Here is a 26,160-nt window from a genome sequence, read left to right as displayed (position 1 = left end):
ACCCTTTCTGAAGAAGGGTCTAGGCCCGAAACATCAGCTTTCCTGCTCCTCTGATGCTGCTTGGCCTGCTGTGTTCATCCAGCTGTACACCTTGTTATCTCTAGCGTTTTTGGAGACTTGCTAGTTCATCCACATGAGAAATTCTTTTGCAGGTTTACAGGCTGAGTTGGTTCATTGCTGCACTGGCTCTACACAAGCCTTAGTCACCTGGCCAGAAGCCAATCAAAGAGTTGTCAAGGAATTGTTCTTAGTTCTGAACCTATGAGCTGTATGGTGTCTGTTCCAGGAAAATCTCAATGTGCTGCAGTGAATTTGACTTTTAAAATTGGAGGGAATCATTTTGCACAGCCTCCTTGTTTTAAAGCAGTATCTTCCTTTCGTAGACAACATTCCAAATATAAAGGCCGCATCTTTTTATTTCCTTTACCCGGAGAAATTTTAATGATTTAACATTTTAAATAAACAAAACAAGATAATTTACTTCCCATCGTCTCTCTCCACATCTCAGAATTTTTGGGGTAGCTTTTTTTGTACGTTCAAATGTGATTCCATTGGGCTAAAATTCATACTGATTTTTTGTCTTCAGAGATGTTTCAAATAATGTTTTAGCAAAAGATTTTAATTTGGCCTTGCAATAAATAACTTTCTTTGTTCTGCAAACCAATCTGTAAAAATTAAAATCGATGATGATGAATCTGTGAAGCAAGCCTAGGAAGTAAAGAATTCAAACAGAAGTTTCCTGGCTGTCCTTGTACCACAAATTACTTTCTTTCGCTCAGACTTGATGTTTCCATTTCGAACCTGTGAATGAATGCATTGTTTTTATTTAAGGTAAAAGTGGTGACAGGAAAGGATGGCCAGACTGGGACACCAGTTGCCATAGCAACACAGCTTCCCTCTAATGTTTCTGCTGCATTTTCAACACAGCAGCAGCAACAATTCCAGGTAAGGAGTCAATGTGGCACGGACATGTCTGAGAATCATTATAGCAATGCAAGGGTTAAAACCTGTTGTATCATTGTGCTATAGTTACTGTGTTTGTTTCTGATGTGTGCTTTTTTTTCTCGTCCTTCTATAGCAAACACACCAAGGTACCCCTGTGGCAGGTACAGCCAATACGGTGGAGATTGAAGCTTTCAAAAGACAGCAGGCTTTGTCCCAAACAGGTACGTTTCCTTTTCGAACTGTTTCCTAAGCATTTGTGCCACAAATGCGATGATGTAATTTAAGCGGAGCGAATTTTCCTTTGACCTCCATTGATTGGAGGATTATACAACACTTTTCACTAATACATGTAACAAGTACACATGACAGTAAATAAATAAAATAAAATGATTCTTTACCGTAAACTCAGTACTGCTCTTTGTGCTGTGTTGCATCATGTTGTTGCATTTTAAAATCTGAAATGACAACCCAATGCTACAATGTAAAAAGACCTTCTAAGCTTAAAGGTTCTCCATTGCATGTTGTACACGACCAGTATTTTAGCATTGCTTCAATCTCTGTTCAAATGACAAAACATAAACTGCTGCTGCAAATCTTTAGATTAGATTTTCTTCCCACAACCTATCTAGAGCCATCCATTACTCATGTATTTGATGAATTGACACGTTGTTGGGGTATATGGTCTCTTATGAAGTAATCCTACTTTCTTTCAGGCTTCCTCTCCCTCTTGTTAAAGTGACTTTCCTCCCCGTTCTTCTGATGTATATTTGTTTTGCAGCTATTCAAATGATATTGAGCATTTCTAGTTTAGCCCCTTGGTTATTTGCTGCTATTTTTGCCCCCATAAACACAGCATCCTTTATTTGTGTTTATAAGTGTTTCTGACCAGTCACACAATTTTGTGTTACTTTGGCGTTGATGATGCCTCATGGTTCCCCAACTTCAGAACCTGTTTGTGATAAAGTTTACAATACATGATAAATGTTTTAAAGAATGTTGCATTGCTGTAGTGTTTGGAATGGGGTTGGCCAGGTGGATCTCATTGAATATGAGTTCCCTGATTGGGGTTGTTAACCTGGGCCAATCAGAGAGCCCTGGCTGACAGATATAAATAGGAGTGTCAGAAGGTCTCCTCTCTAGGGACAGGCTCTGAGCTGGCTGGTCAGAGTCCATGTACTGTGCACATGTAAATAAAGGATGACTTGGGGATGGGATACCGGTTCTTTGAATTGCACTTCTTGATTTCTACAACAACTGCAAGTTATTTAGTAGCTGTTAATGTAGCCTGTAGTCAGGCAAAGGTGAGAATGGAAAAGGATTTAGTAATGGTGGCCATAGCGTGATATTAAAGATATAGGCTGTGATGATGATTCACAATGAGGGAAGATTGTGATAAGATGGAGGGATTTTAAATTTCATTCACGGGATGTTGACTAGGCCAACATTCAGTGCTCATCCCAAATTGCTCAGAGGACTGGTTAGAATCAACTATATTACTCTGGGTTTGGACTTGCACACAGGCCAGGCCAGGTGCAGATGGTAGATTTCTTTCTGTACAGTCTATGAGTGAACTAGATGGGATTTTATGACAATCAGCAGTGGTTACATGGTTACCATTTGGCTAGCTTTTTAATTCCAGATTTTTACTAAATTCAAATTTCTGTATTTGCAACCATAGAAGACTGTGACAAGGTGCTTGTGGAGCATAAATGCCAGCGCACCAAGCAATTAAGCTGAAAGTTTCTATGCAGTAAAATCGATATAACAGCGCATGATAATTATCTATGGTGGAGTAGATGGGATTGGTGGACATTGGTATATTGACATTTTATTCATTTGTGGAGAATGGGTGTCACTAGTTAAGCCAGCATTTATTGCTCATCTATAACTGCCCTGGAAAAAGTGCTGGTGAAATATATTCTTAGACAGTTGCAGTCCTAGGGTGTAGCTGTTCTCAGTTGTGTATACATGCAAGCATGTAGTAGAACAGCCTGAGGCATCTCATTTGAGCGTAACCAAGCAAAAATAGTCACTGAGCCAAAGAAGGAGGTGTTAAAATTTTGGTTTGAAAGAGGTCTGAAGGAAGGAAAAATGGCAAGATAAATGGCTAGATTTGCTTGTGAGACAAAACTTCGCAGCGTAGCAACAGTGAGGAAGGCAGCAACAGGTTTCAAGAGGACATATACTGTTGCATTGTGTGGACTGGGGCAAATGAAGTTCAATGTAAAAAAAGGTGTGATGAGATAAATTTTTGTAGGAAGTACAACAAGAGGCAATGATACAATTTTGCAAGGAGAGACAGACCTGGGAATTGGGGGAATTGTGATGGTGGCTGAATGCCTATCTTTGAAGATGACAGTATAGATTAAACAAAGCAGCTAATTAAGCGTGCGTAAGTTTGGATGTGACAAGAAAAGGTATGGAATATAAAAGCCGAAAAAGTGAGGCTAAATATCCACAAAGCATTGTTTGGCCCCACCTGGAGTATTATAACCACACTTTAGGGCGTTTGGAAGAGGGTATAGAAGAGATTAACTAGAATGGTTTGAGTGGTGAGGTATATCATTTACATCAATAGAGTGGAGAAATATAAACATAGAAAGTAAGAGACCAGTGAACCTGCCATTCAGTATGATCATGACTGATCCCCTATATCAGTGCCATGCTCCTGCTCTCGCCCTGTATCCCTTGATGCCATTAGTGTTTAGAAACCTGTTTCTTTCTCGTCTATAGTCAATAAGTTGGCATTCACCACCTAATGTGACAGAGAATTTGACAAAAACACCAACTCTTTTTTGTGAAGAACCTGCTCCTCATCTTAACCCTAAATCATCTTTCCTACGTCCTGAGATCACGATTCCATGTTCTAGACCACCACGACCACCATATCCCCCAAAGAAAGAGAAACATCATCTGTTCTCCAGTCTGCCTGGCCCTGTCAGTATTTTGTATATATCAATGAGATCATACTTTCATTCATCTAACCCTCTGTGAATTCAGTCTTAGTTAACCCAATCTCTTATGCTAATACTTCCATTCCAGGAATCAGACTGATGAACCTTAGCTGACCTCCCTCCATGGCAAGTATATCTTTTAAGTGAGAAGACCCAAACTACATTCAGTACTCCGGGTGAAGTCTCATCAAGGCTGTGCACAGCTGCAGCAAGACATCCTTGCTCCTGTACTCTAATCCCCTTAGTGAAGGCCAGCATACCATTTGCTTTTCTAACTGTTCGCTGCAGCTGCATGTTTACTTTTGGCCGTTGATGTACAAAGGGACCTGGGTGCCTTTGTATATCACGTTTCCAAATTTACCACTGTTTAACTGTACTCTGCCAATCTGGTTTTCCTACTTCTGTGGACAACTTCACATTTATCCACATTATACTGCATCTATACTGTATTTTCCCTCTCACTCAACTTGTCGAAGTCACCTTGAAGCCTCTTCCTCCTCACCACTCACGTTTCCTCTTGGTTTTGTGGTGTCAGCAAACTTGGAAATATTGGCCCAAGCATTGATTCTTAAGGTATCACTAATCACTGTTTCCTACTCTGAATAAGAGCCATTTATTCCAACTCCCTGTTGGAGTTGTTGTCCTGAAACAAAGTCAAGAAGTGATTTGATATAGATGTTTAAAGCCATCGTAGGTTTAGATAGAGTAAACAAAGGGGAACTCTTTCTGATGGTTAAAGCTGTTTTCTGTACAGCTAGTTAAGAGAGAGATTTAATGCAATTAGCAAAAGCTGTAGAGACAACATGTGAAAAAACTGACTTGAGTGGTAAGCTTTTAGAAGACACTGCCTGATGCGGTGGTGAAAACCGATTCTATCACAATATCCCAAGAAAACTGGATATATACTTAATGGGGAAAAGATTTCAGAAATTTGGAATAGTGGATTATACTTGCTGGATTGCTCTTTGAAATAGCTGGTGCAGACTTAACAGGCTAAATGTTGACTTTCTATAGTTTTATGATTACATTATTGTAATTCTAGAAATTGGCTATGCAGTGGTTAGCTTTTATATAAAACCTGTCCAGGAGTGTAAGGAAGGCCCCAAAAGACTTCCTGCATTATGGGAATATGATAGGTTTTGCCTTAATGTATCTGATATTCTTGGGTATTGTGGTGTTGGTGACTCTCATAAGCAGTCTAAGCATTTTGCATTTAGAGATGTGCCCCTTCCATTGTGCAGTATACTGGCAACTTCTGAGCTGGGTGTTTTTGCTTTCATATGCATCTTTCATCAGTCCCTCTGGGTGAAGACAAAAAGACACTTGATGAAAATGAAATCAGATGTCAGTGTTAATCCATTTCACAAGTGAACATTAACCATAATTCGTTTTACTTAGTTTAGTCAGTACAACTTTTCTTCATCTAATAATACACAGTAATAAACACACGAGGGAGATGGTGGCATAATGGTATTGTCAGTGGGCTAGTAATCCAGAAGTCCAGGCTAATGTTCTGTGGTCATGAGTTTGAATTTCACCAGATCAGATGGTGGAATATGTATTCAATATTAAAGAAAAGTCCGAGTTAAAGGTTAGCCTGATGGTGACCATGTAACCATTGTTAACTGCTGTAAAAACTCATCTTGTTCACTAATGAGCTTTAGGGAAGGAAATCTGCTATTCTTAACTGGTCAGGCCTACGTGTAACCCCAGACCCAGATAACAATGTTGTTGACTCTTAACTATCCTCTGGACAATTAAGGATGGGAAATACATGCTGACTTAGTCAGCAATAACCATCCATGAACAAGTAAAGCAAAATTAGTGAATTATCTAGCATGCGTTCGGTTCAAGAAAATAATCCCTTGTTACCATCCAGCATTCTGTCTTTGATTCTGGCCAAAAATGCTTAAATCAAACTGATTTGCAGGCCCTGCTGGATCTCACTAACTCTCTGTGCACCTGTCCCTGTATTTCAATCAGTTCATGGCCTGACACAGCAGAGACATATTGGGATGAGGTATTTGCCGACAGCAAGTTGCTTGCTGTTTAAGGTTCATGAGGAAATATCATCAGATGTATTTCATTAGCATTCGAATTGCCTGTCAACTCTTTTTCATTTAACTTTAAACTTAACTTTTTTTTACTTTTGTGAATAAATCACACTTTTAAAATCCAATATTTCAACGTAAAGTGTACTTTAGAATTGGAGCTACCAGTAGAATCATACAGTGCAGAAGAGGCCCTTTGGCCCATGAAGTCTTCACTGACAGAAAGTACTCTAAATCTACACCAGCCCCACTTTCCAGCATTTGGTTTGTATCCTTGAATGTTATTACATTTCAAATGCCCATCTGAGTACTTCTTAATGAGGTTTCCTCCCTCAACTGGCCACCCAGTCAGTGCATTCCAGATTCTTACCACCCTCTGAGTGGAAAAATTATTTCCCTTCTAAACCTCTTCCTTTCATCTTAAAATAATGCCTCATTCTTATTGACCCTTCAAATAAGGGGAACAGCTGCTTTCTGTCCCCCCCGTCCATGCCCCTCATCTTAAACACCTTCTTGATATATTTCTAGAATATCTTTAAATTCTACCTAATCTTACCTGCCAGTGTTTTTCATGCCCCCCTTTGCTCTTCTGATTGCTTTCTTAAATTTCTCTTGCACTTTTATACTTCAGTAGGACCTCTGTTGATTTTTTTTCCTTTGTACCTGATAATAGCCTGCCTTTTTTCTTCTCAGCCAGCCCTGAATATTCCTAGACATGCACAGTTCTTTGGGCTTGTTGCTGTTGCATTACAAATGAAGGGAACCATGTTGGGCCTGTACTCTTGCCAGTTCTATTTTGAACACCCCTGACTGTTCTGCTGTAATTTTTTCCAGAGGTAGCTGAACCCAGTCTACATTAGCTAGTTCAAATCAAAACCCTTCTTTATACACAAGTTTTTCCTTCACCAAACGTTTTACGTTTGTTATGAAAATGTGATTACTGTTGTTGAAATGCACCCTCCAACCCCCCAAACCCTGGCCACCCGTTACCCTGAAAACCTGTCTGGCTCCATTCCCCAGATTGGCTGCAGCACTGCACTCTCCATTGTTAGACCTTCTGCATGTTGATACGAAAAGCTCTCCTGCATACATTTCAATAATTCTGTCCCCTCTAAACCCTTTACACTATGTCTAACCAATTAATATTGGGGAAGTTGAAATCTCCTAATATAATGACCCTACCCTTTTTTTACACAACTCTCTGAATTGTTTGCATATCTGCAGCTCCATTGCTGGCTGACTGTTTGGGGCGGAGGGGGTTGTTGTGGTTGGGTCTCTCATACACTGTCAGCAGTGTGACTGCTCCCTTTTTGTTCCTAAGCTGCATCCATAAAGCCTCAGTTGAAGACTCTTTCAAGACACTGTCCTTCCTTACTGCAGTAACTGACTTCTTAATTAATAATGCAACATCTTCCTGTGTCGTAGCTGAAGATCCTTTACCCTGGAATGTTGAATTGCCAGTTCTCAATCAGGTTTCTGTGATGGCAACAAGATTATGATTCCACATGTCAACCCATGCACTTAACTCATCTGTCGTCTTGTGTTTATTTTAACGATGGTATATAGAAATGCTAATTTTATTTTCTAATGGTATTCCAGTATCTTGTGAGCAGACATTTGGTCATTCCATACTTAACTGAGATAATCATTTTACACCTCCATCAGATTGAAGAGATAGATTACTGACTTCGGTCAGGTATAGGTGAGATTCTTAAACCGTTTCTGGACAATGGGAAATTAACCTGAGCAACTCATTCGTATATTCTGATTCACTGACTGAACTTCAAGACATTGATTTAATAATTGATAACATTAGACTCCAGTCTGGAAGTCAGATTTAACTGAAGTTCAGATTTTAGAATTGTGTGTGTAATTTGCATTGATAATTGTAATTCATGATTTGTTGTATTTGTATTTAAACAACACAATCTCGATTTGTTGGAGAGAAGCATTTGAAGATTTTAAATAGTTTTACCTTAACTGGCCAGTTGTTGTTGGTGCACTGTTGCTTAATTTAAAAAAATGATTTTAGAGATATGGAGTGTTTTTACGTGTCCACATTTATTGGACTAGTTGCCCTGACCAGATCACTTTGAATGTTAACGGGAGTCAATCACATTGCTCCCTGGAGTCACCAACAGGACAGGTTCCCCTCCCTAAAGGATGTTTTAGGAATGAATTGAGTATTTAGATAACTTGTTGCCACAATCTATCATTCAGGCCAAAAGGCATCCTTCTCGTCTTTTGGCCTCCTCCTCACTGTAAAAACACTGCTATTCTGAAGTTGTCATTTCCAATAAATCTATCTTTCTTAAATATATTCAGTGTCTTGGCCTACATAACTTTCTGTACTAGATTCATTTGCCTTCTGTGGTCCATTCCAAATCAATGGATAGCAATAAAATATCAGCATAAGATTTCTGTTGCTTAGCTGCAGATTACTATGCACTGCTGTTATAATTTAAAACAGCAATAAAAAAGGTTTTTTTTTCCTGAAATGAATCTGCAAGAACTTGCTGAGTGATATTATTTTTTAATTTTTTCAGGAGAGTTGATTTACTGCACGCTAAAATGTTTAAGCTTTGATTCCAATTTGCATCAAGAGAGGCAATCTTAGCAAAGTTTGTGTTGCAACCTTTATCTAAATTGGTTGTTGATGCAGCTTAATCCAGGCTTGACTGCCTTTTTAAAATCTGGCATCACACTGGACTCAGAGTGTGCCTGTTGCATAACTGCACAAAACCCTCGACTTGTGCAGACCCGGGTCCCTAGATCATTACCTTGGTCTCTGGATTAACAGACCAGCGATAATATCATGAGATCATCGCCTCCCCTGTTCAAAAAGCAACTTGGAATGAGAGCTGAGTTTTGTTAGATTGGAGTGATTTTCATTGAAGTATTTAAAATGATGAATGAATTGAATAGAGTAGAAAGAAATGAACTGCTGTCAGCAGTTAAGGGCTCTAGTATAAGAGAGCCTGGATTTTACAAAGAAAAACTGCAATGGATTCAGGACAGTGAGCATGAGAAACCTCTTTACGAAGACTGTGAATAAAAGCTTTAAAAAGCAGGAAGAGCAGCATAGTTTCATGTGTACAATACTGGGAATGAATTCCTCTTAATTCTCAGAAAGACAGTAAATCTTTGAGTTGATGTTTGAAATGAGAGAAATGCTATATCCCTGAATATATGAGTAAATTTTAAGGAAGGAATTAATGGGATGAATACATTTACTGATTGTGTCTTCCTGCTGTTGAAACATCTAAATCTGGTACTACTATCTCTCGGAAGATTTGTATCCAGAAATTTCACGATAACAATTTTTGGTACAATATACAAGTATGACAAAGGATTAGACATCTTTGTTGGAGGTGAAAATCAGAAGTTAGAATATCTGGAAGAACCATGTGGTGAGGTTCCATTGATTGGTTCTAGAATACTGTGGGATTTCCAGTAGTCCAGAGTTGAGTGGCTGAGACAAGTGTTGAGAATACATTTTTATTTTAAAATCTCATGGATTATGTCTAATAACAAACTATAAAGATCAATTTTTGACTTTTTTTAGAGTCGTTTCCTTAAAGATTGATAATCAAAGGGATTTAAGGTAATTACCAAAATAACTAGTGCTAGCACTTATTAATTGAGTGGCAAATACAGATTCAGTTGCAGATTTTGAACAGAGTTAGATAATTACTTGGACCAAAAACATGCAGAGCTATGGGGGAAGAGAAGGGCTAATTGGATTGATTTTTTGAAAGCATTGGTGCAAGCTTAGTAGGTAGAATTGTCTACTTGTGTTCTGTACTATTTTCTGATTAATTCCCTTTGAATAATTAAAGAGTTGGAATTGTTTTTGAAGTGTGGTCGTGGGTGGATAAATTAGTGAAGGAGAAATTTGGTATGCTTGCTTTTATTGATCAGTGCACTGAGTATATGAGTTGGAAGGTTATGTGCAGCTGTACAGGACATTGGTCAGACCACAGTTGGAATACTGTGTGCAGTTCTGCTCTCCCTGCTATAGGAAGGATTTTGTGAAACTTGAAAGGGTTCAGAAAAGATTTACAAGGATGTTGCCAGGGTTGGAGGGTTTGAGCTACAGGGAGAGGCTGAATAGACTGGGGTTGCTTTCCCTAGAGTGTCGGAGGCTGAGGGATGACATTATAGAGGTTTATAAAATCATGAGAGGCACGGATAGAGTGAATAGACCAGGTCTTTTCCCTGGGGTGGGGGAATCCAAAACATGACAGTGTAGGTTTACGTTGAGAAGGCAAAGATTTAAAAGGGACCTGGGATGACCACATTTTCTTGGAGAGGGTGGTATGTGTATGCATTGAGCTGCCAGAGGAAGTGGTGAGGGCTGGTATAATGACAGTATTTAAAAGGCATCTGGATATGTACATGAACAGGAAGGTTTAGAGGGATATGGGCTAAATGCTAGCACATGGCACTAGATTAATCTAGGTCATCTGGTCGGTATGGATGAGTTGGACCGAAGGGTCTGTTTCTCTGCTGTACATCTCTATGACTCTGTGACTAACCAAATGGAAATCTTCACAATTGTGTTGGTTCAAAAAAGTGCCTGTGAAATTTTGTTTGAAAGCACCCCAGGAGCATAAATATTTGCTAATCAATGACATGTTGTAGAATGACACAACACTGAACAAGGCCACTGGGCCCATTAGCCTGTCTTGGCTTTTTTGAAAGAGCTATTCATATAGAGCTACTTAGCTGTTCTCTTTCCTCCTAGTGGAAGAAAGGTTCCTCCTTTAAAACTCTCATTCAGTTCACTTTAGAAAGTCACTTAGGTTACTTTACCTGCCGTTTCGATGCATTCCAGATCACAGCAGCCAACTTACTGGATCAAAACAACATCCTGCCTCCCTTCTGGTTCTTTTGCTAATAAGCCTAAAGCTGTATCTTCTGAATATTGATCCTCTGACCATTGGAAACTGTGTAGTTCTTATCTATCAAAGCTCTTCATGATGTTGAATATGCATTAAATCACTCCTCGACTTCCTCTGTCAGCAACTCCAGCTTCTCTATTTTCTTCATACAACAAAGATTCTGGAAGCCCTTGTGCTAAACCAGTTCACTGTTACCAAGACATTGTAATGCTTTTGTTTCACTTGTAATGTTAAAATTACATAGGACTTTGATTAGACCATACTTAGAACATTATGAACAGATCTGGTTTCTCTTTTATTAAAGAAAAGTAACGTAAAGCACTAGGGGACTGGGGGATTGCAAATGTGACGGTGTTATTTCAGAAAAAGGCAAAGGATAACCCAGGAAACTACAGACCTGTCAGCTTGACATCACTAGAAAAACAGAGAAAACTGATGGAGGCCATAGTAAATCTATAGAGAAAAGTAACTTAATACTAAACAGTCACTCAAGGTCATGTCATGTCTGACAAATTTAATTGAGTTCTTTGACGCGGTGATCTAGGCAGTGCATGAGGGTAGTGCTGTGGATGTTGTATGTTGGGACCGTTCTGAAAGCACTTGATGTGGTGCCATGTGGCAGGTTGATTAGCAAATTGGAAATGTTTGTGATTGATGGGCTCTTGGTGATGTGGATTAGAAGTTGGCTAAAAGATAGGAAACAGAGGGCATTTCTCAGACTGGAGACAAATTGAAAGTGACGTTCCCAGGGATCGGTGTTGAAATCATTGCTTTTCCTGATTTATGTAAATGATTTGGAGATGGGTGTTGAGCACACAATCTAAATTTGCAGATGGTACTAAGCTGGGGAGAATTGTGAGACGATGCTGAGCAACTTCAGAGGGATGTTGACAAATTGGTCAAATGGGCAGACACCTGGTAGATGAATTTCAATGCAGAGATGTGTGATGTAATGAATTTTGATCGAAGAAACATGGATGGATAATACCGGCTCAATGATACAACTTTGAGGGGAATACCATAAGCCATTTGGCCCATTGAGTCTGCTCCGCCATTCAATCATGGCTGATAAGTTCCTCAACCCCCTTCTGCTTTTTCCCCGTGATCCTTGATCCTCTTGATAGTCAAGAACCTATCTATCTCAGTCTTAAATGTCAAGAGCAGATAATTCTCTGAAGGTGACCAGGCAAGTTGAAACAGTAGCTGGAAGGCTTATAGGATCCTTTGGTTTATAAATAGAAGCATAAGAGTATGAAGCAAGGAATTATTGCCACACCTGTACAAATCAATAGTCAGACCACATTTGGAGTATTGTGTTCACTTCTGGGCACCTTTATTTAAGGAAGGATGTTAAAGCACCGGAGAGATGCAAAGAAGGTTTACCAGAATGATGCCAAGAATGACAGATTTTATGTACAAAGAAAGATTAGAGAAATTGGGTTTATTCTCCTTGGACTGAAAAAATTAAGAGGTGATCTTATTGAGGTGCTTAAAATTATGAACAATTTTCACAGGGTAAATTGTCAGCAAGAAAGTTATGAGTGAGATGAGGAGAATCTCCTTTACTCCGAGTTGTTAGGATTTGGAATGGGTTGCTTAGGAAGGTGGTTGTGGTGGGTTTCATAGGAGATTTTAAAAGGAAGCTGGATGTATGTTGAAAGTAATGAATTTTAAGGACCATGGAAATAAGGCTGTGGAATGGGACTTGATAGGAAGCTCTTCTGGGAGTCATTACAGACATGATAGGTTGAATGGCCTCTTAAACTGTAAAATTCTATGATTCTAAAGATAACTGGGCTGAGAGGTTTTGATTCATGAAGAGATTTGACAGGCTGGGGATCCTTTCATCAGAAAAGGGAAGTTTGAGGACTGACCAGGTACAGGAAAGGCTTTTATATTAAGAAAGAGTTTGATAGGCTTGATGTAAAGATGATGTTAAATTTTCAGAGGGGTCCAGTACAGTGACTGGACAGAGTGAAGGTGAATTTTGGAACTCTGGCAACCACAATCGTTTTCACACACTCATTTAGAGACAACTGTCTGGGATGCTACCTTTTGCCTATCGAATGTGGTTTCAGCTGCTGTCTTTTTGGCAACCTGCTATGACTCTGATACTTTCTATTTTGCCGGTCGTTAAGAGTTTTTCTTTATGCCCATGTTCCTGGTAGTATTTCCCTTCCTCCCTTACTTAACAGTAGGTATGTCCTGATTCGGAAGTGGAATTGTGATGGATTCCCCATCTGTTTCCCAGTAGCTTCCATTTTAGGGCTGACACCTGTGAATTTTCTCTGTCATGTTGCAGTCTCTACCATGGACAGCCGAATGCTTATTTCAATTTTTATACACCGTGCAGGCCTCATTTCTCCCTCATTCATCTCACAATATATCTCAGCTTCCTTTTAAATGACATTATACTATTTGCCTCAGTTATTTGGTCCTAGCAGGTTTCTTCTGGATTATTCCCTGTTGGATTTATTAGTGACAGCACTAAATTCATGACCCCGTGATTAGGATTTCCCCACAAGTAAAGCCATTTCTCTTCATCTGCCTTATCAACTCTATATAACCTCTATATAAAGTTCAGAGTTGTATTTGTTATGCATAGGTTTGTCATATTTACTCCATTAATAAAGATTATTATTTAACATCTCTAATATTATTTGTGCATGGTCAGCTGTGTGTGTTAGGGCTGTTTTGATATATAAACTAAATTATTTTAAAGAATGGCTTATTATATTTATGTAGTTGGCTCCTCTCAACAATGTCAATTTTGCTCTGGCAAAGTCTACTTATGCAGATATTTAAGTGTCAACTGCGGCCTACTTATGAATGCACTCCCTCTGGGTGTGACTTTTCCAGCTTCAAGTCCCATAGTAGCACAGAATTGTCAGAGGCAATGTCTTTTGAATGAGATGTTAGACCAAGGCTGTAAAGGTCCTATGGCACTATTTTGAAGAAGGCCATCATCAAAAACATGACCTTGTCATTATTGCTTCACTTTTTCTGAGAGCTCGCAATGGGCAAATCAGCTGCTGTCTTTCCCCTTTTACAACAGTGACAGCATTTGCAAAGTCCTTTGGCCTGTATGCTTTGAGACATCTCTGGGGTGTGTCATATAAATGCTGTGTAAATGCAAATTGTTATGGCTGTTCTTATTCTATATATTTCCTAATAGTAGATGCTCATTCAGGAGCTTAAATCATGATTAAATAAGTTGCACACATAATCACTGCTGATGATAATTCTGTAATTAGCTACTAATTAACAATAATCTTCAGACCTGAAGTGCTTTAGCAAATTTTGAGATTGTACTAAATGCTCGTATTAAAATTAAGCAACATAATAATCAGTCAACTTGCCCTAATAGCAGGATTGTCAATATTCCTGAGATGATAACTCTTTTAGCTGAAGATTTAATTTAATAGCTAAGCTCACTTTTTGTGGCTGTGTCAGTTCTCTGTTTGCAGTTTGGTTTACTTCTGGAGATCATTTTAGACATGATCCCTAACCAGGTGAGAGGGCACCACTTATTCTCTTTTCTCCTCAGCATTGTGACTGAACAGCTTTTTTTTTGCAGTATGTATACATTGTACCATTCAGTAAAGTGTTCCAGGTACTGACAGTCTTGAGGTGTGAAGACAAAACTTGAACATTTTGCGATAACACAGTGTGGAGCTGGAGGAACCTTTCTTCAGAAAATGAAAGGTCTGAAGAACAGTCCCAACCCGAAACGTCAGCTTTCCTGCTCTTCTGATGCTGCCTGGCCCACTGTGTTCCTCCAGCTCCACACTATGTTATCTCTGACTCTAGCATCTGCATCTATCTCTGATTAAGCATTTTGCGAATGCCATTTGCACATTTGGGTGTGTTACTCACTCAGAACTTCTTATGAATAGTGATGGACAGGTACAGACCCTTTGCTCCATCCAGTCTGTACCCGTACGATTGTGATGCCTTGTGTATTCTAAATACTAAGATTAACATAAAGCAAAATCCTTTAGATGTTAGTCAAATGCTGTACATCCCATCTGGAGCCTTGTGATCACTTAGGTGAAAAGAAAGGCTCAGGCCTATTTGGGAAAAGTAAATCTGGGAATTTTTTTCTGATTCATTAAGCTATTAAAACTAATCTGTGAGATCAGTCTGGCCCTGATAATTCCTTGTATCATTTTATCCCTTTGTGAAGTGATCATTGTTGTACCAAGAAAATGGTTCCACTTTGTTTGAAGGCATTACTGCCTGCTGAGCCTGTTCCAGAATTTCACTTCCTGATATTGAAAATTGATTTTAACCTATATCCTGATATATATGACCCCCCTCCTTCTAGCCTACTAATTGGAACACAGGCATGACAACACAATCTGGTCCCTTCATTACCTCTAAACCTCAATCAACTGATCTGCAAATCTGCACTTCACTAAAGTGGAAAGGTTCAGTCTGTATTCATAACTAAGATAATACCTTAAAAACTAAATGCGGTGGACAGGAAGTCCCAAGATGAATAGATAACTATAAGCTGTTAAGTTTAGTGAGTGACTATGTCGAGTGAAAATACTTAATTTGTAGTAAGACGTGGTTGAGGTACATATAGAGCTTATTCTAATGTATACATGTCACATTATATGCCTCTTATATAATGCTTTCTCACTAACCTAATGTTGCTCATCATTTTTTTTTTATTTAAGTTGAAAATCCCCAAAGAGCTTCCTCAGATCTTCATGCTGTGGAAAATGTGCCTATGTCACTAGCCGGAGTGCCATTGAGTGAGTGCATGCTGCATATAATGTGATGTAAAAACAATGTCCCGTCACACACAAACCTGATACTTTCAATATACTGCACCCCTTGCACCATTAGTTTGGCCCTTGAAAGCATTGAATTGAGGTACCTGGCTGTTCACTAATTTGCGCAATACTTTCAAGCTCTTAAATCATTTTATGTATTCTTCCAATGATGTCTTGAAAGAGTTAAGACATTTGCTGAAAGTCAGAAGTTTCATGCATGATGAACAAGTCTGCGTTGACCTTGAAGAGGAGATGCTTCAGTAAGCTTTCTTTTTATTGCATAATATTGCGAACTCTGTGTTTTGCTTTTGACTTCAGATCAGAATAAAAGGCCACGGATAGAAGGTGGTCGTCATGGAATGGTTTTCCAGCATACAACTATGACTACTTTAGGATCTCCAGCTATTGTTCCCTTACAGCAGCTCATGCCAACAGTGCAGGGTAAGAGATAACAAACACATCTTCACATACACATTTTGATGTCTTCTCTCATTTACAAGGACCTTTTTCATTTACTTTAGCTTGTGCGTAAACATCCTTTGATAGAGTATCCATCAATTTAAAGTGAGAGTAAGAGTTTCATTTGTATTCTGTATCTTACTCCTAACTTTAATGAATGTGAACAGTGCCAGTTTTAAATGAAAGTGCACACGATCAAACCAGTATGCATGACCATTAGCGACATTTTCAAAAGGCTAAAATTTCTGTTTACAGGGAGAAGCTGCAAGAAATTATAAACTCAATTCCGTCCATGTTATTAATGATGCCCTCCAGCGAGTTAATTGGTGCGTTATAAAGTGGGCTGTGCTATATTGAAAGTATCAGTGTAATATAAATGCAGTATGTGATGTTTTCAAACTGTGCATATACACTCTCACAATTGGTGTTTCAGAGCACATTGATCTCTGAATCAAATCTGAGAAAAATGCACTTGTCCTTTAATGAGGTTTGAACATGGCTTTGCTTTTTCTTTTAATGCAGACTGTTTAAAATTCTGTTTGGAATGTGCTTTATATTTTCTAGTAGATACATGCATGGTGTGGGCAACTTGTGTGTCGACTTCAACTTTTCATTTTTAGTGCTTTCTAACCATAAAGGTAAAGAAGGATTTACAGCTGGTCTGTTAACCTTGTATTCTGACGTTTGACGCATTCGCCCTTCTTTTAATTTTATTTTTCTATACTCATGATTGTGATTAAGCAGTGCCATATTTTACTGCACCTCCTCCTTTTCCTCCTTTTATGTTCCATGAAGAGTCTTCAGGTGTCAACCATGACACTCTGCCCTCTGAGTCAGAGGGTTATGGTTTCCAAACACCTTGAACTACGCTAGTCCTTCAGTTCTGTACTAAGGCTTTGCTGTACTGTTGAAGGTACCCTCTCTTGGATGAGATGTTCACTGTAGGTCTGTCTGAGCTCTCAGATGGGGGCAAAGATTTCACACTGAATGTATAAAGAAAAGCACAGGAATTCTCACCTGTTTCCTGGCTAATACTTATCCAAATAATCAGTTTTAAAAACAGTTATTGGATATTTTCTTCTTGCTGTAATTGGGACTTCCTTATCTGCATGTTGGCTGTACTTCAAAAGTGAAGTCCATTGGTTATAAAACACTTTGGGACGTCTTGAAGTTGTGACATGTGCTATATAAATGTAACATCTTTATTTCTTTGAATTTGAATCCTCGGTTTTTGGTGACTAACATAAATGATCACGTCAGGTTGGGTGTAATGCTACAGGATGAATTTAACATTGAACTAACATTTACAGGCCAGTCATGTGCATTTTGGATTGGGCAATTTTTCCTGATTTATCAGTGAAGATCGGTGCAAGAAACATAGACAATATCACTTAGAAAGCTGTGCATGAGCCATTTCAGTGTTGCAGTCAGTGCTTGAAGTCAGTCCCTAACTGATTCCAGCGTATCATCAGGCTTGCACATTCTGTAAGTGGTGCTGCAGTTTTAAAACAACATCTTTCAAAGCAAGCCTCTCAACAAATGTTGGATGGGTCACTTTTGATTCTAAACCGTCTGAATCGTCCAGTTGGTCATAAAATAATGCTTACTGTTCTATAGCGCCTTATTGCATCATAATGTGTGTAGCAGAGAAGTGCATTGACAGTTGTTATGTAGCCTACATAACAATCACTTCAGTGGTAATAGGTTTCACCTTGTTCATATTAGTGTTTTTCTCAGCAAAGGAAATAAGTGCTTTATCCCTACTGACGGTGGACACACAGAAGCTTCTTCCAAGCTCTGTGAAGTGAGAACGTGTTTCTTGATGCTTTGAAAATGTACCTCTGGAGAGGAAGCCTGTGGGGAATTTGTGGTGTAATTCAACTTTTGTCTGAGTGACGTGTTCTGTTTTCTTTAATTCTCATTTCCCAAGATAGATATGTGAGCATGTTGTTTGGGTATTGAGTCGGTCTTTGTTTTCCTTGCTGTTCCTGTATATTGCCAGAACTGTAAGGTCAAACTGTATAGGTGGGTTAACTTGCACTATGTGTAAAGCATAACCTCTTTCAGGCTACCATTATTGACATGTTCTTGCCTGTTTGCTGCTTTTTATAAGTGTCTCTCCTAGACTCTTTGTGATCAGGTCATTAATTAAATGTGCATGCTTAATTTCCCAAAATGACCAACATTTTTTTTGTACAAAATTTGAAGGTGATGGGACATAATTTGAAAATGAAGTGCTTAATTTTCAGGTGACTTGAGTGGTAAGTTTATTTCTATCTCCACTGCACTAGGTTCAAACTGCTTGTGTAAAGCTTCTGTATCGCCTTGTGGATTCTGTGTTTTGCATTATTTAACTTTGTAAATTAAAGGCATCGTGCGCAGTTTTCACAGTCACAGTGGCAGGAATTTGGGACTCTTTATTTGACATTGGAATGAAAAAAAGCTGTTTCTTTCAGTATTTGATTTTTTGGTTTCCGCCCTGCACCAGAAACTCAATAAACATAATTGCATTTGCAATACTGCAGTCCCACAGAGTTTAGTTGTACATATTACTATCATAACCCCCGAATTGAACTTCGCTTACAGGTTTGAGACAACTGTGTGTTTTTCTCAACAGTTTGGTTTTGCGATTTATCTGTTTAAATTGGATTGAAGCCTCTAGGGTTGAGCAGGATCAATAAATTTGCTTCAGTGAAATTTTACAATTGCATATTGAGTTAATTTACTTCTAGTGTCAGTAAACTGTTTTTCTAAAAATTCAATAGAAGATGATGACAGAAAAGCCAGTGCTGAATCTCACCAAGGAATTCTGTGCCAAGAATTTTTTTTTCTCTCTTTCGTCAAATGTGCTGAAAAGATTCAGTTTGATTTCAATCAGGTTTGGTTTTCAGAATTACTTTAGATCCAGTGCATATTTCCTGAGATGTTTGAAGTTGAGTAGCTATATTTAGGAGTTTAAGAACTATTATGTTGCAGAGAGGCAGACTTTTGATCATTTGACTTGGAAGGAGTTCATTTGTCCCGTTTTGTCTGTTTTGCCTCTTGGAAAGAGCTATCTAATTAGCCACTTTGTCCATAACTCTGCAACTTTAGTGTTTATCCAGTTTCTTTTTGAGTGTTGCTATTGAATTTGTTTCCACCACCCTTTCAGATAGTGCAGTTTAGGTCATCAGACCTCTGTGTGTTTTATTTTTAGAAAGGTAATCTCGTCTCCGGTTACTTTACCAGCTTTTAAAATCTGTTACTAAATTGTTACCAACACTCCAGCCATGAAAACAGTTTCTCTTCATTTACTACGTCCAAACCCGTCATCATCTTGAACATAAGTCAATTTCCTCTTTAACCTTTTTCTGTTTTAAAAAGAAAGTTTCCAACTTCTTGTGTTCCTCAGCATGACTTGGGGTTCTTCACCCTGGTGAATTTTCTCTGCACCCACCCCAAGCCGTTGATGTCCTCCTTTTAAAAGTGAAATGCCCAGAACTGGTCACAATACGCCAGCTGATGCCTAACCAATGTTTTATAAAAGTTTAATGTAATTTCCATGTTTTTATGCTCTCTTTCACTGTTTATGAAATCCAGGATTCATACATTTTGATTTTAGCTTTGTTCCACAGCTTGGCACCATGGGTGATACTTTTATACAATGTTAATTGCATTCATTAACCATTTACTAAAAGTAAATGACTTAGTTAAAACAAGAACAAACAATGCTGACTCCATGTTCTCTGTGTTTCACATTTCTTTAGGTGGAATGCCCCCTACGCCTCAGACAATACAGCTTGGTGGCCAGAAACAAAACCAACAGCAGTACGACCCTTCCAAAGGACCTCCAGTGCAGAACGCAGCTAGCCTGCACACGCCTCCGCCCCAGCTGCCTGGCAGACTGCAGCCCACAGTTATGCCATTGACATCACTCTCAGCTACTATTCAGTTGACACAACAACACATGGTCGAAACCCAGCTGCAATCCCATCCCCAGCTTCACCCCCAGCCCCTTCTCCAGCCCCAAACCCAGCCTCAAAATCTTCCACAGGTCAAGGCTCAGCAGCAGCCTGTTTCTCTTTCTCAGTCTCAGACCCAGCTTCAAGTTCAGCTCCAGCAGCAGGTGCAAGCTCCACTTCATGTACCGATGCAGACTCAACCGTCAGCACAACTTCAGCAGTCACAAGCACACCTTTCTCAACAGCAGGTAAATGTAGTGTGAAGGTAGTATATGAACCATATGTATTGATAATGATGAAAGTTGCCTTTTCAACTGTAATGGTTCAAGCAGAAATCAAAGACATGTTGACATCTCTGATTTTACTTCACTATAGCTGCTTTATGAACTTTCATTAGTATTATCATTTCTAGCTTTTCCTAACTATTTTGTAATTCTGAGATTCATCATATCAGTTACAATCGTAAACAAAATCATAAATTGCTGGAAAACCTCAGCATATCTGGCAGCATCTGCAGAGAGAAAGCAGAGTTAATGCTTCAGGTCCAGTGGACCCTTCTTCAAAACGTCACAGACACCATTGTTTATCTCAATGTTTCAGCAAAGCCCTTCTATAGAACATGGAACAGTACAGGCCCACCCTAAACCTAAGGTCTATCTAACCTCCACCCCTACCTTATGCTATCATCCATATGCCTATCTAATAGCCGCTTAAATGCTCCTAATGAGGCTGACTCCACTACCCTCTCTGGCAATGCATTCCATGCCCCTACCACTCTCTGAGTAAAGAACCTACCTCTGATGTCTCCCCTATATCGACCTCCACTCACTTTAATACTATGCCCCCTCGTAATAGCTACCTCCACCCTAGGAAAAAGTCTCTGGCTGTCTATCTATATCTCTGATCATTTTGTACACCTCTATCAAGTCACCTCTCATCCTTCGTCGTTCTAAAGAGAAAAGCCCTAGCTCTCTCAACCTTTCCTCATAAGACCTTCCCTCCATTCCAGGCAACGTCCTGGTAAATCTCCTCTGCACCTTTTCCAACGCTTCCACATCTTCCTGTAATGAGGCGACCAGAACTGGACACAATACTCCAGATGTGGCCGAACCAAGCTTTTGTGTAGCTGGAGCATAACTTCACGGCTCTTGAACTCAATCCCTCTATTAATGAAAGCTAACACACCATACGCCTTCTTAACAACTCTATCTGCCTGGGTGACAGCTTTCAGGGAACTGTGGACATGAACCCCAAGATCCCTCTGCTCCTCCACACTGCCAAGAATCTTTCCATTAACCCTGTATTCTGCTTTCAAGTTTGTCCTTCCAAAATGAATCACCTCACACTTTTCAGGGTTAAACTCCATCTGCCACTTCTCAGCCCAGCTCTGGATCCTAACAATGTCCCTGTGTAACCTAGAACAGCGCTCCGCACTATCCACAACTCGACCCACCTTCGTATTGTCCGCGAACTTACTAATCCACCCTTCCACTCCTACATCCAAATCATTTACAAAAATCACAAATAGAAGAGGATCCAGAACAGATCCTTGTGGTACACCACTCGTAACTGAGCACCATGTTGAATATTTTCCGTCCACTACCACCCTTTGTCTTCTAAGGGTCAGCCAATTCTGAATCCAATCTGCCACATTTCCCCTATCCCATGCCTCCTTACTTTCTGCATGAGCCTACCATGGGGAACCTTATCAAACGCTTTAGTTAAATCCATGTATACCACATCCACTGCTCTACCTTCATCCACGTGTTTGGTCACCTCTTCAAAGAATTCAGTAAAGTTTGTGAGGCATGATCTACCCCTCACAAATCCATGCTGACTATCACGAATCAAACTGTGCCTATCCAAGTGATCATAAATCCTATCTCTCCGAGCCATTTCCAATAATTTGCCCACCACTGACGTAAGACTAACTGGCCTGTAATTTCCGGTGTTATTCCCTATTCCCTTTTTTTGAACAAGGGAATGACGTTTGCCTCTCTCCAATCTTCCGGCACTATACCCGTGGACAGTGAGGGCGAAAAGATCATCGCCAAAGGCCCTGTGATCTCTTCCCTCGCTTCCCATAGAATCCTTGGATAAATTCCATCAGGCCCGCGCGACTTGTCTATCTTCAAATTCCTCAAAATTCCTAGTACATCTTCCTTCCTAACATTTTTCTCCTCTAGCCTACCAGCCTGTTTGACACTGTCCTCCCCTACAACTAGGTCCCTCTCAGTTGTGAACACTGAAGAAAAGTATTCATTATGGACCTCTCCTTTCCTCATCGTGTAATTATCCAGCTGCCCCTTGATACGGTTAATATGATTTGCCTCAACTACTCCCTGTGGCAGTAAAGAGATCAAAGGATATGGGAACACGGTTCTGAGTTGGATGGGTTGACCCTGATCGTATTGAATGAAGGAGCAGGCTTGCAGGACTGAATGGCTTACTTATGCTCCTATTTTCTGTGTATCTCGTATGCATAATTATTTCTTCTAATTCCCAGATTGGGAATCTGGAGAAATGTATCCTAGTAGGTTTTTTTTAAAAGAAGCATTGTTAATCTGAATTGATATTTATAGCAGATTTGTCAGTTTATATCCCTAGATATTTTGCTCCTAAACCCAACCCCTAAGTATTTGATCTCCTCCTTATTCTATCTGTCAGAATGTATTACACACATTGATTAGTGTTGTATTTAATTTGCTGAATATATCTCCATTAATGTAATCTTTTATTGGGGTCGTCTGCTTCTATCCTGCATCATTGGTGGGTGCAGATTTAATACCCTTGCTCCCGTTCATTGGAGGATCTCCACACTAGGAACTGCCTCCCCTGTGGAACATCTTCTTTCGATCATTCCCTCTTACCATGCCATTAATGTTTCATTTCCCCTGATTTGATTTGTATTAATTTATGCACTACCTTGTTAAGTGGTCTTAGTGTTCATGAACCTGCCTGGGTTCGAGAGAAATGCAAGTAGGTGTTGTGATAGTTAGATGAAAAATTTGCTGCTTCTGTCAGAAATATATTTTGTCACTATTTTATATTTGCATTTCTGATTTTGTACAGACTGTGACGCTGATGCGATCGACAAGTGACTCTGGCCAGGCATGCCAACGATTGATTGCCAATTCACTGCCTACCTCATCTGTGCCACAAGTGACCCTTTCAGGGACAATATCTTCTGCTCCTGTACATCAAGCATTGACTAATAGGACTCCCCTGGCTGCAAGCAGGCCAGTGTCACCAATCTCTCAATCCAAGCAAGCAGGGTTGGTTAGTTTGTCTGTCACGGTACCACCTAAAGCCCAAGTGGTGTTACAGAATTCATCACTAGTTTCACAGGATAGCACTACAAATGCAAAAGATAAAGTTGTCGAACAAGTCAAACAGGTAGGACAATAATTTGTAATTTAGCTGTTTCATTCCTTGCATCCAGATTGTAATGGGTTCTTCAACAATGGGATTTTCTCATTTTTAAAAACAAAATCTTGATGAAGGCATCAAAACCTGTCCAGTGATCTGATTGCTTAGTTTTTACATCAGTGAGAAAGGAATGGAAAGATCTCTTGAGATGGTGTGATGCAGTTAGGTGGGAAGGGCCCAAGAGGAAGATGAACACTGATTTTCTGTGCTATAACATTATCCATGCACTGGAAACTCACACACTTCAAGCTTGTTGATTTTTAATTTAAGAATGTGACTTATGCTTTACTGATTGTAGTATACCAGGAGGTCAGTTTAATATAGTGTGATGAAAAGCATATAATTTTTTTTCAATTTTGGAATTTGGAGTGGTTTAAAGAGAAAGGCAGATGGATGTGGGTTACTGAAAAGTCAGGAAGTCATTAAGGAACAGTGATCTAAACCTAGCACTGCTCAGAAAGGATGTGACTGTAGCCCCCCTGTAGTGTTAATGGAATAAGATACTTGTACTTTTGGGTATTTGACAGCTGGGTAAATACGTAAAGCCATTTGTTTTGTTTTGACTTCACAACAAAGAACTCTGAGTTCAATTCAGAAGAATCAGGTATTGAGCTCAGAAGTAAGTTGTCCGTCCTCCCCAGGAGGACTAGTATTTTCCAGTTTGGGGAAGCGAACTACTCCAGCAGAAGTGAGTAGCTTGTGAAGCTTCCAGGCCTTTGGATAGAGATCTGCAAGTCATTAGAACTGAGAAAGTTTAGGTCTTCAGATTTGTGAAAGGTTCCTCACAGCAGATCTGGAAAGGAATCATTGCTTTCTCTGCACTGTCCATATCTAGGAATCTGCAAGAGTTGAATCTCAGATGGTGTTGGGAAACAGGTTGAAACTTCATTTTGATGTCTGCATTCTTTTTTTGAATGATACATGTACATATTACTTGGTTTGTTTGGTTTTCTTCGTTTGTATTGTGTTGTTAAAGAACATCTGCAGCTATGTGTGGATATGTTTTAGAAAGTAACCACCGTTATTTAATTGTAATAATTAGAAGCTGTGATGTATCAAGCCAGGTTTCATTCTGGGATCTACCTTGTCCTGTAGTATCCATCAATTGGATCAAGACAATACTTGTTTGGAAAAGAAAGTTAGAGGAGGTTCTTAATTTGACAGATGTTTTACTGCTTCTGTTTAAGATTATTTTTTAAGTGGATGGAGCAAGACTGTGCTTCACCAACTCCTTAAAGGAGTTAATTTACTGTCAGTTAGCCAATAGGCCTTCCCAATCTCAGCAAACTTGAATAGAAGTTTATCATTTCAAGGACCAGTAAAATATCTGGGCTTTAGGCAAGAAATCCAGGGCTTGTGGATTGCATGTCACCCATGCATTGGATTATTCTTGTGTTATCGCACAAATGTGATGTTTTAGTATACAACATGAGCAGTTAACTACACCAAGCGGGTTGGCCACCTCATGGTGGCTTATGTTTTCACTATATTCTTCACAGTTTAGAAGAATGAAAGGTATGCGTTCAAAATTCTTACAGGACTTGATAGGATAAATGTAGGTAGGATGTTTCCCTTTGCTGGAATGGGACTAGAACCAGGGTACGTGGTCTCAATAAGCATCAGACCATTTAAGACAGAGATGAGGAGGAATTTTTCCATTCAGAGGGAGGTGAATCTTTGGCATTCTTTACCCCTTAGAGCTGAGGTTCTGTCATTTAGTATGTTGAAGAGTGGAGGAAAACAGGTAGGCATTCAACTGGGACTGTAAAACTTGGAACGAACATGTAAAGCTCAAATCTACATCCTTTTATTCTGCATAGATCTCAAGCTGCAACAGATTTAGTATACGTCAATTGGGGTTCTGCTTTGATTTAAGTTTTTCATTTTACCCTAACGCCCTCTTCATCATTAATAGGAAAATCAGATACATCAACGAATTGCTGAACTTAGGAAAGAGGGGTTGTGGTCACTGAGGAGACTGCCCCGACTTCAGGAAGCACCACGACCGAAATCTCACTGGGACTACCTGCTGGAAGAAATGCAATGGATGGCTGCAGATTTTGCTCAAGAAAGGAGGTGGAAGATGGGCATTGCTAAAAAGGTAAACTTGTATCTGATCTTAGTGCCCTAACAGAAAGCAATGAAAAACATACATATCTGCAGCTACTTATCACAGTTCTCATAGATATCTCCCAAGACTGCAAGAAACTACAGAGAGTCGTGAACACAGTCCAGTCCATCATGCTTTCCATCCATTGACTCCATCTATACTTCATGCTGCCTTGGGAAAGCAACCAACATAATCAAAGACCCCTCTCACCCTGATTATACTCTCTTCCATCAGGCGGAAGATGTAAAAGTTTGAATGCACATATGAACAGATTCAAGAACAGCTTTTTCTCTGCTGTTATCAGACTTTTGAACAGATCTGTCAAATGTTAATTCCGATCTCTCTCCCTGCACCTTCTCTGCAGCTGTAACGCTGTATTCTGTGTTCTCTTCTGCTACCCTGATGCACTTCATGTGGTATGATCTGCCTGTATAGCACGCAAAACAACTCTTCTCACTGTATTTTGGTATGTGATAAATCAATCAATCAATTAACCATGGAATTACTTTCCTTCTAATTTTTCCTGCTGCTGCGCAGACCTATGAGGTTCATATGCAAAAGTAGCTTCCAAAACGGAAGTCAG

General features: G+C 39.5%; 1 protein-coding gene across 1 annotated transcript in view; it reads left to right on the top strand.

Moving 5' to 3' along the window:
- The window catches only part of LOC109920837 (E1A-binding protein p400-like), a 58,070-nt gene that overhangs the window by 18,120 nt on the left and 13,790 nt on the right, over positions 1-26,160 (top strand). Inside the window, exons 4-8 of the mRNA XM_048611758.1 lie at positions 832-945; positions 1,079-1,166; positions 19,844-20,286; positions 23,111-23,434; positions 25,383-25,568. Coding sequence (XP_048467715.1) covers positions 832-945; positions 1,079-1,166; positions 19,844-20,286; positions 23,111-23,434; positions 25,383-25,568 — 1,155 coding nt within the window. The remainder of the gene's footprint in view (positions 1-831; positions 946-1,078; positions 1,167-19,843; positions 20,287-23,110; positions 23,435-25,382; positions 25,569-26,160) is intronic.

This window comes from Rhincodon typus, chromosome 24 (genome assembly GCF_021869965.1).
Source record: "Rhincodon typus isolate 14 chromosome 24, sRhiTyp1.1, whole genome shotgun sequence".
NCBI classification, from domain to species: Eukaryota; Metazoa; Chordata; class Chondrichthyes; order Orectolobiformes; family Rhincodontidae; genus Rhincodon; species Rhincodon typus.
This window is presented reverse-complemented; position numbering and strand designations above follow the sequence as displayed.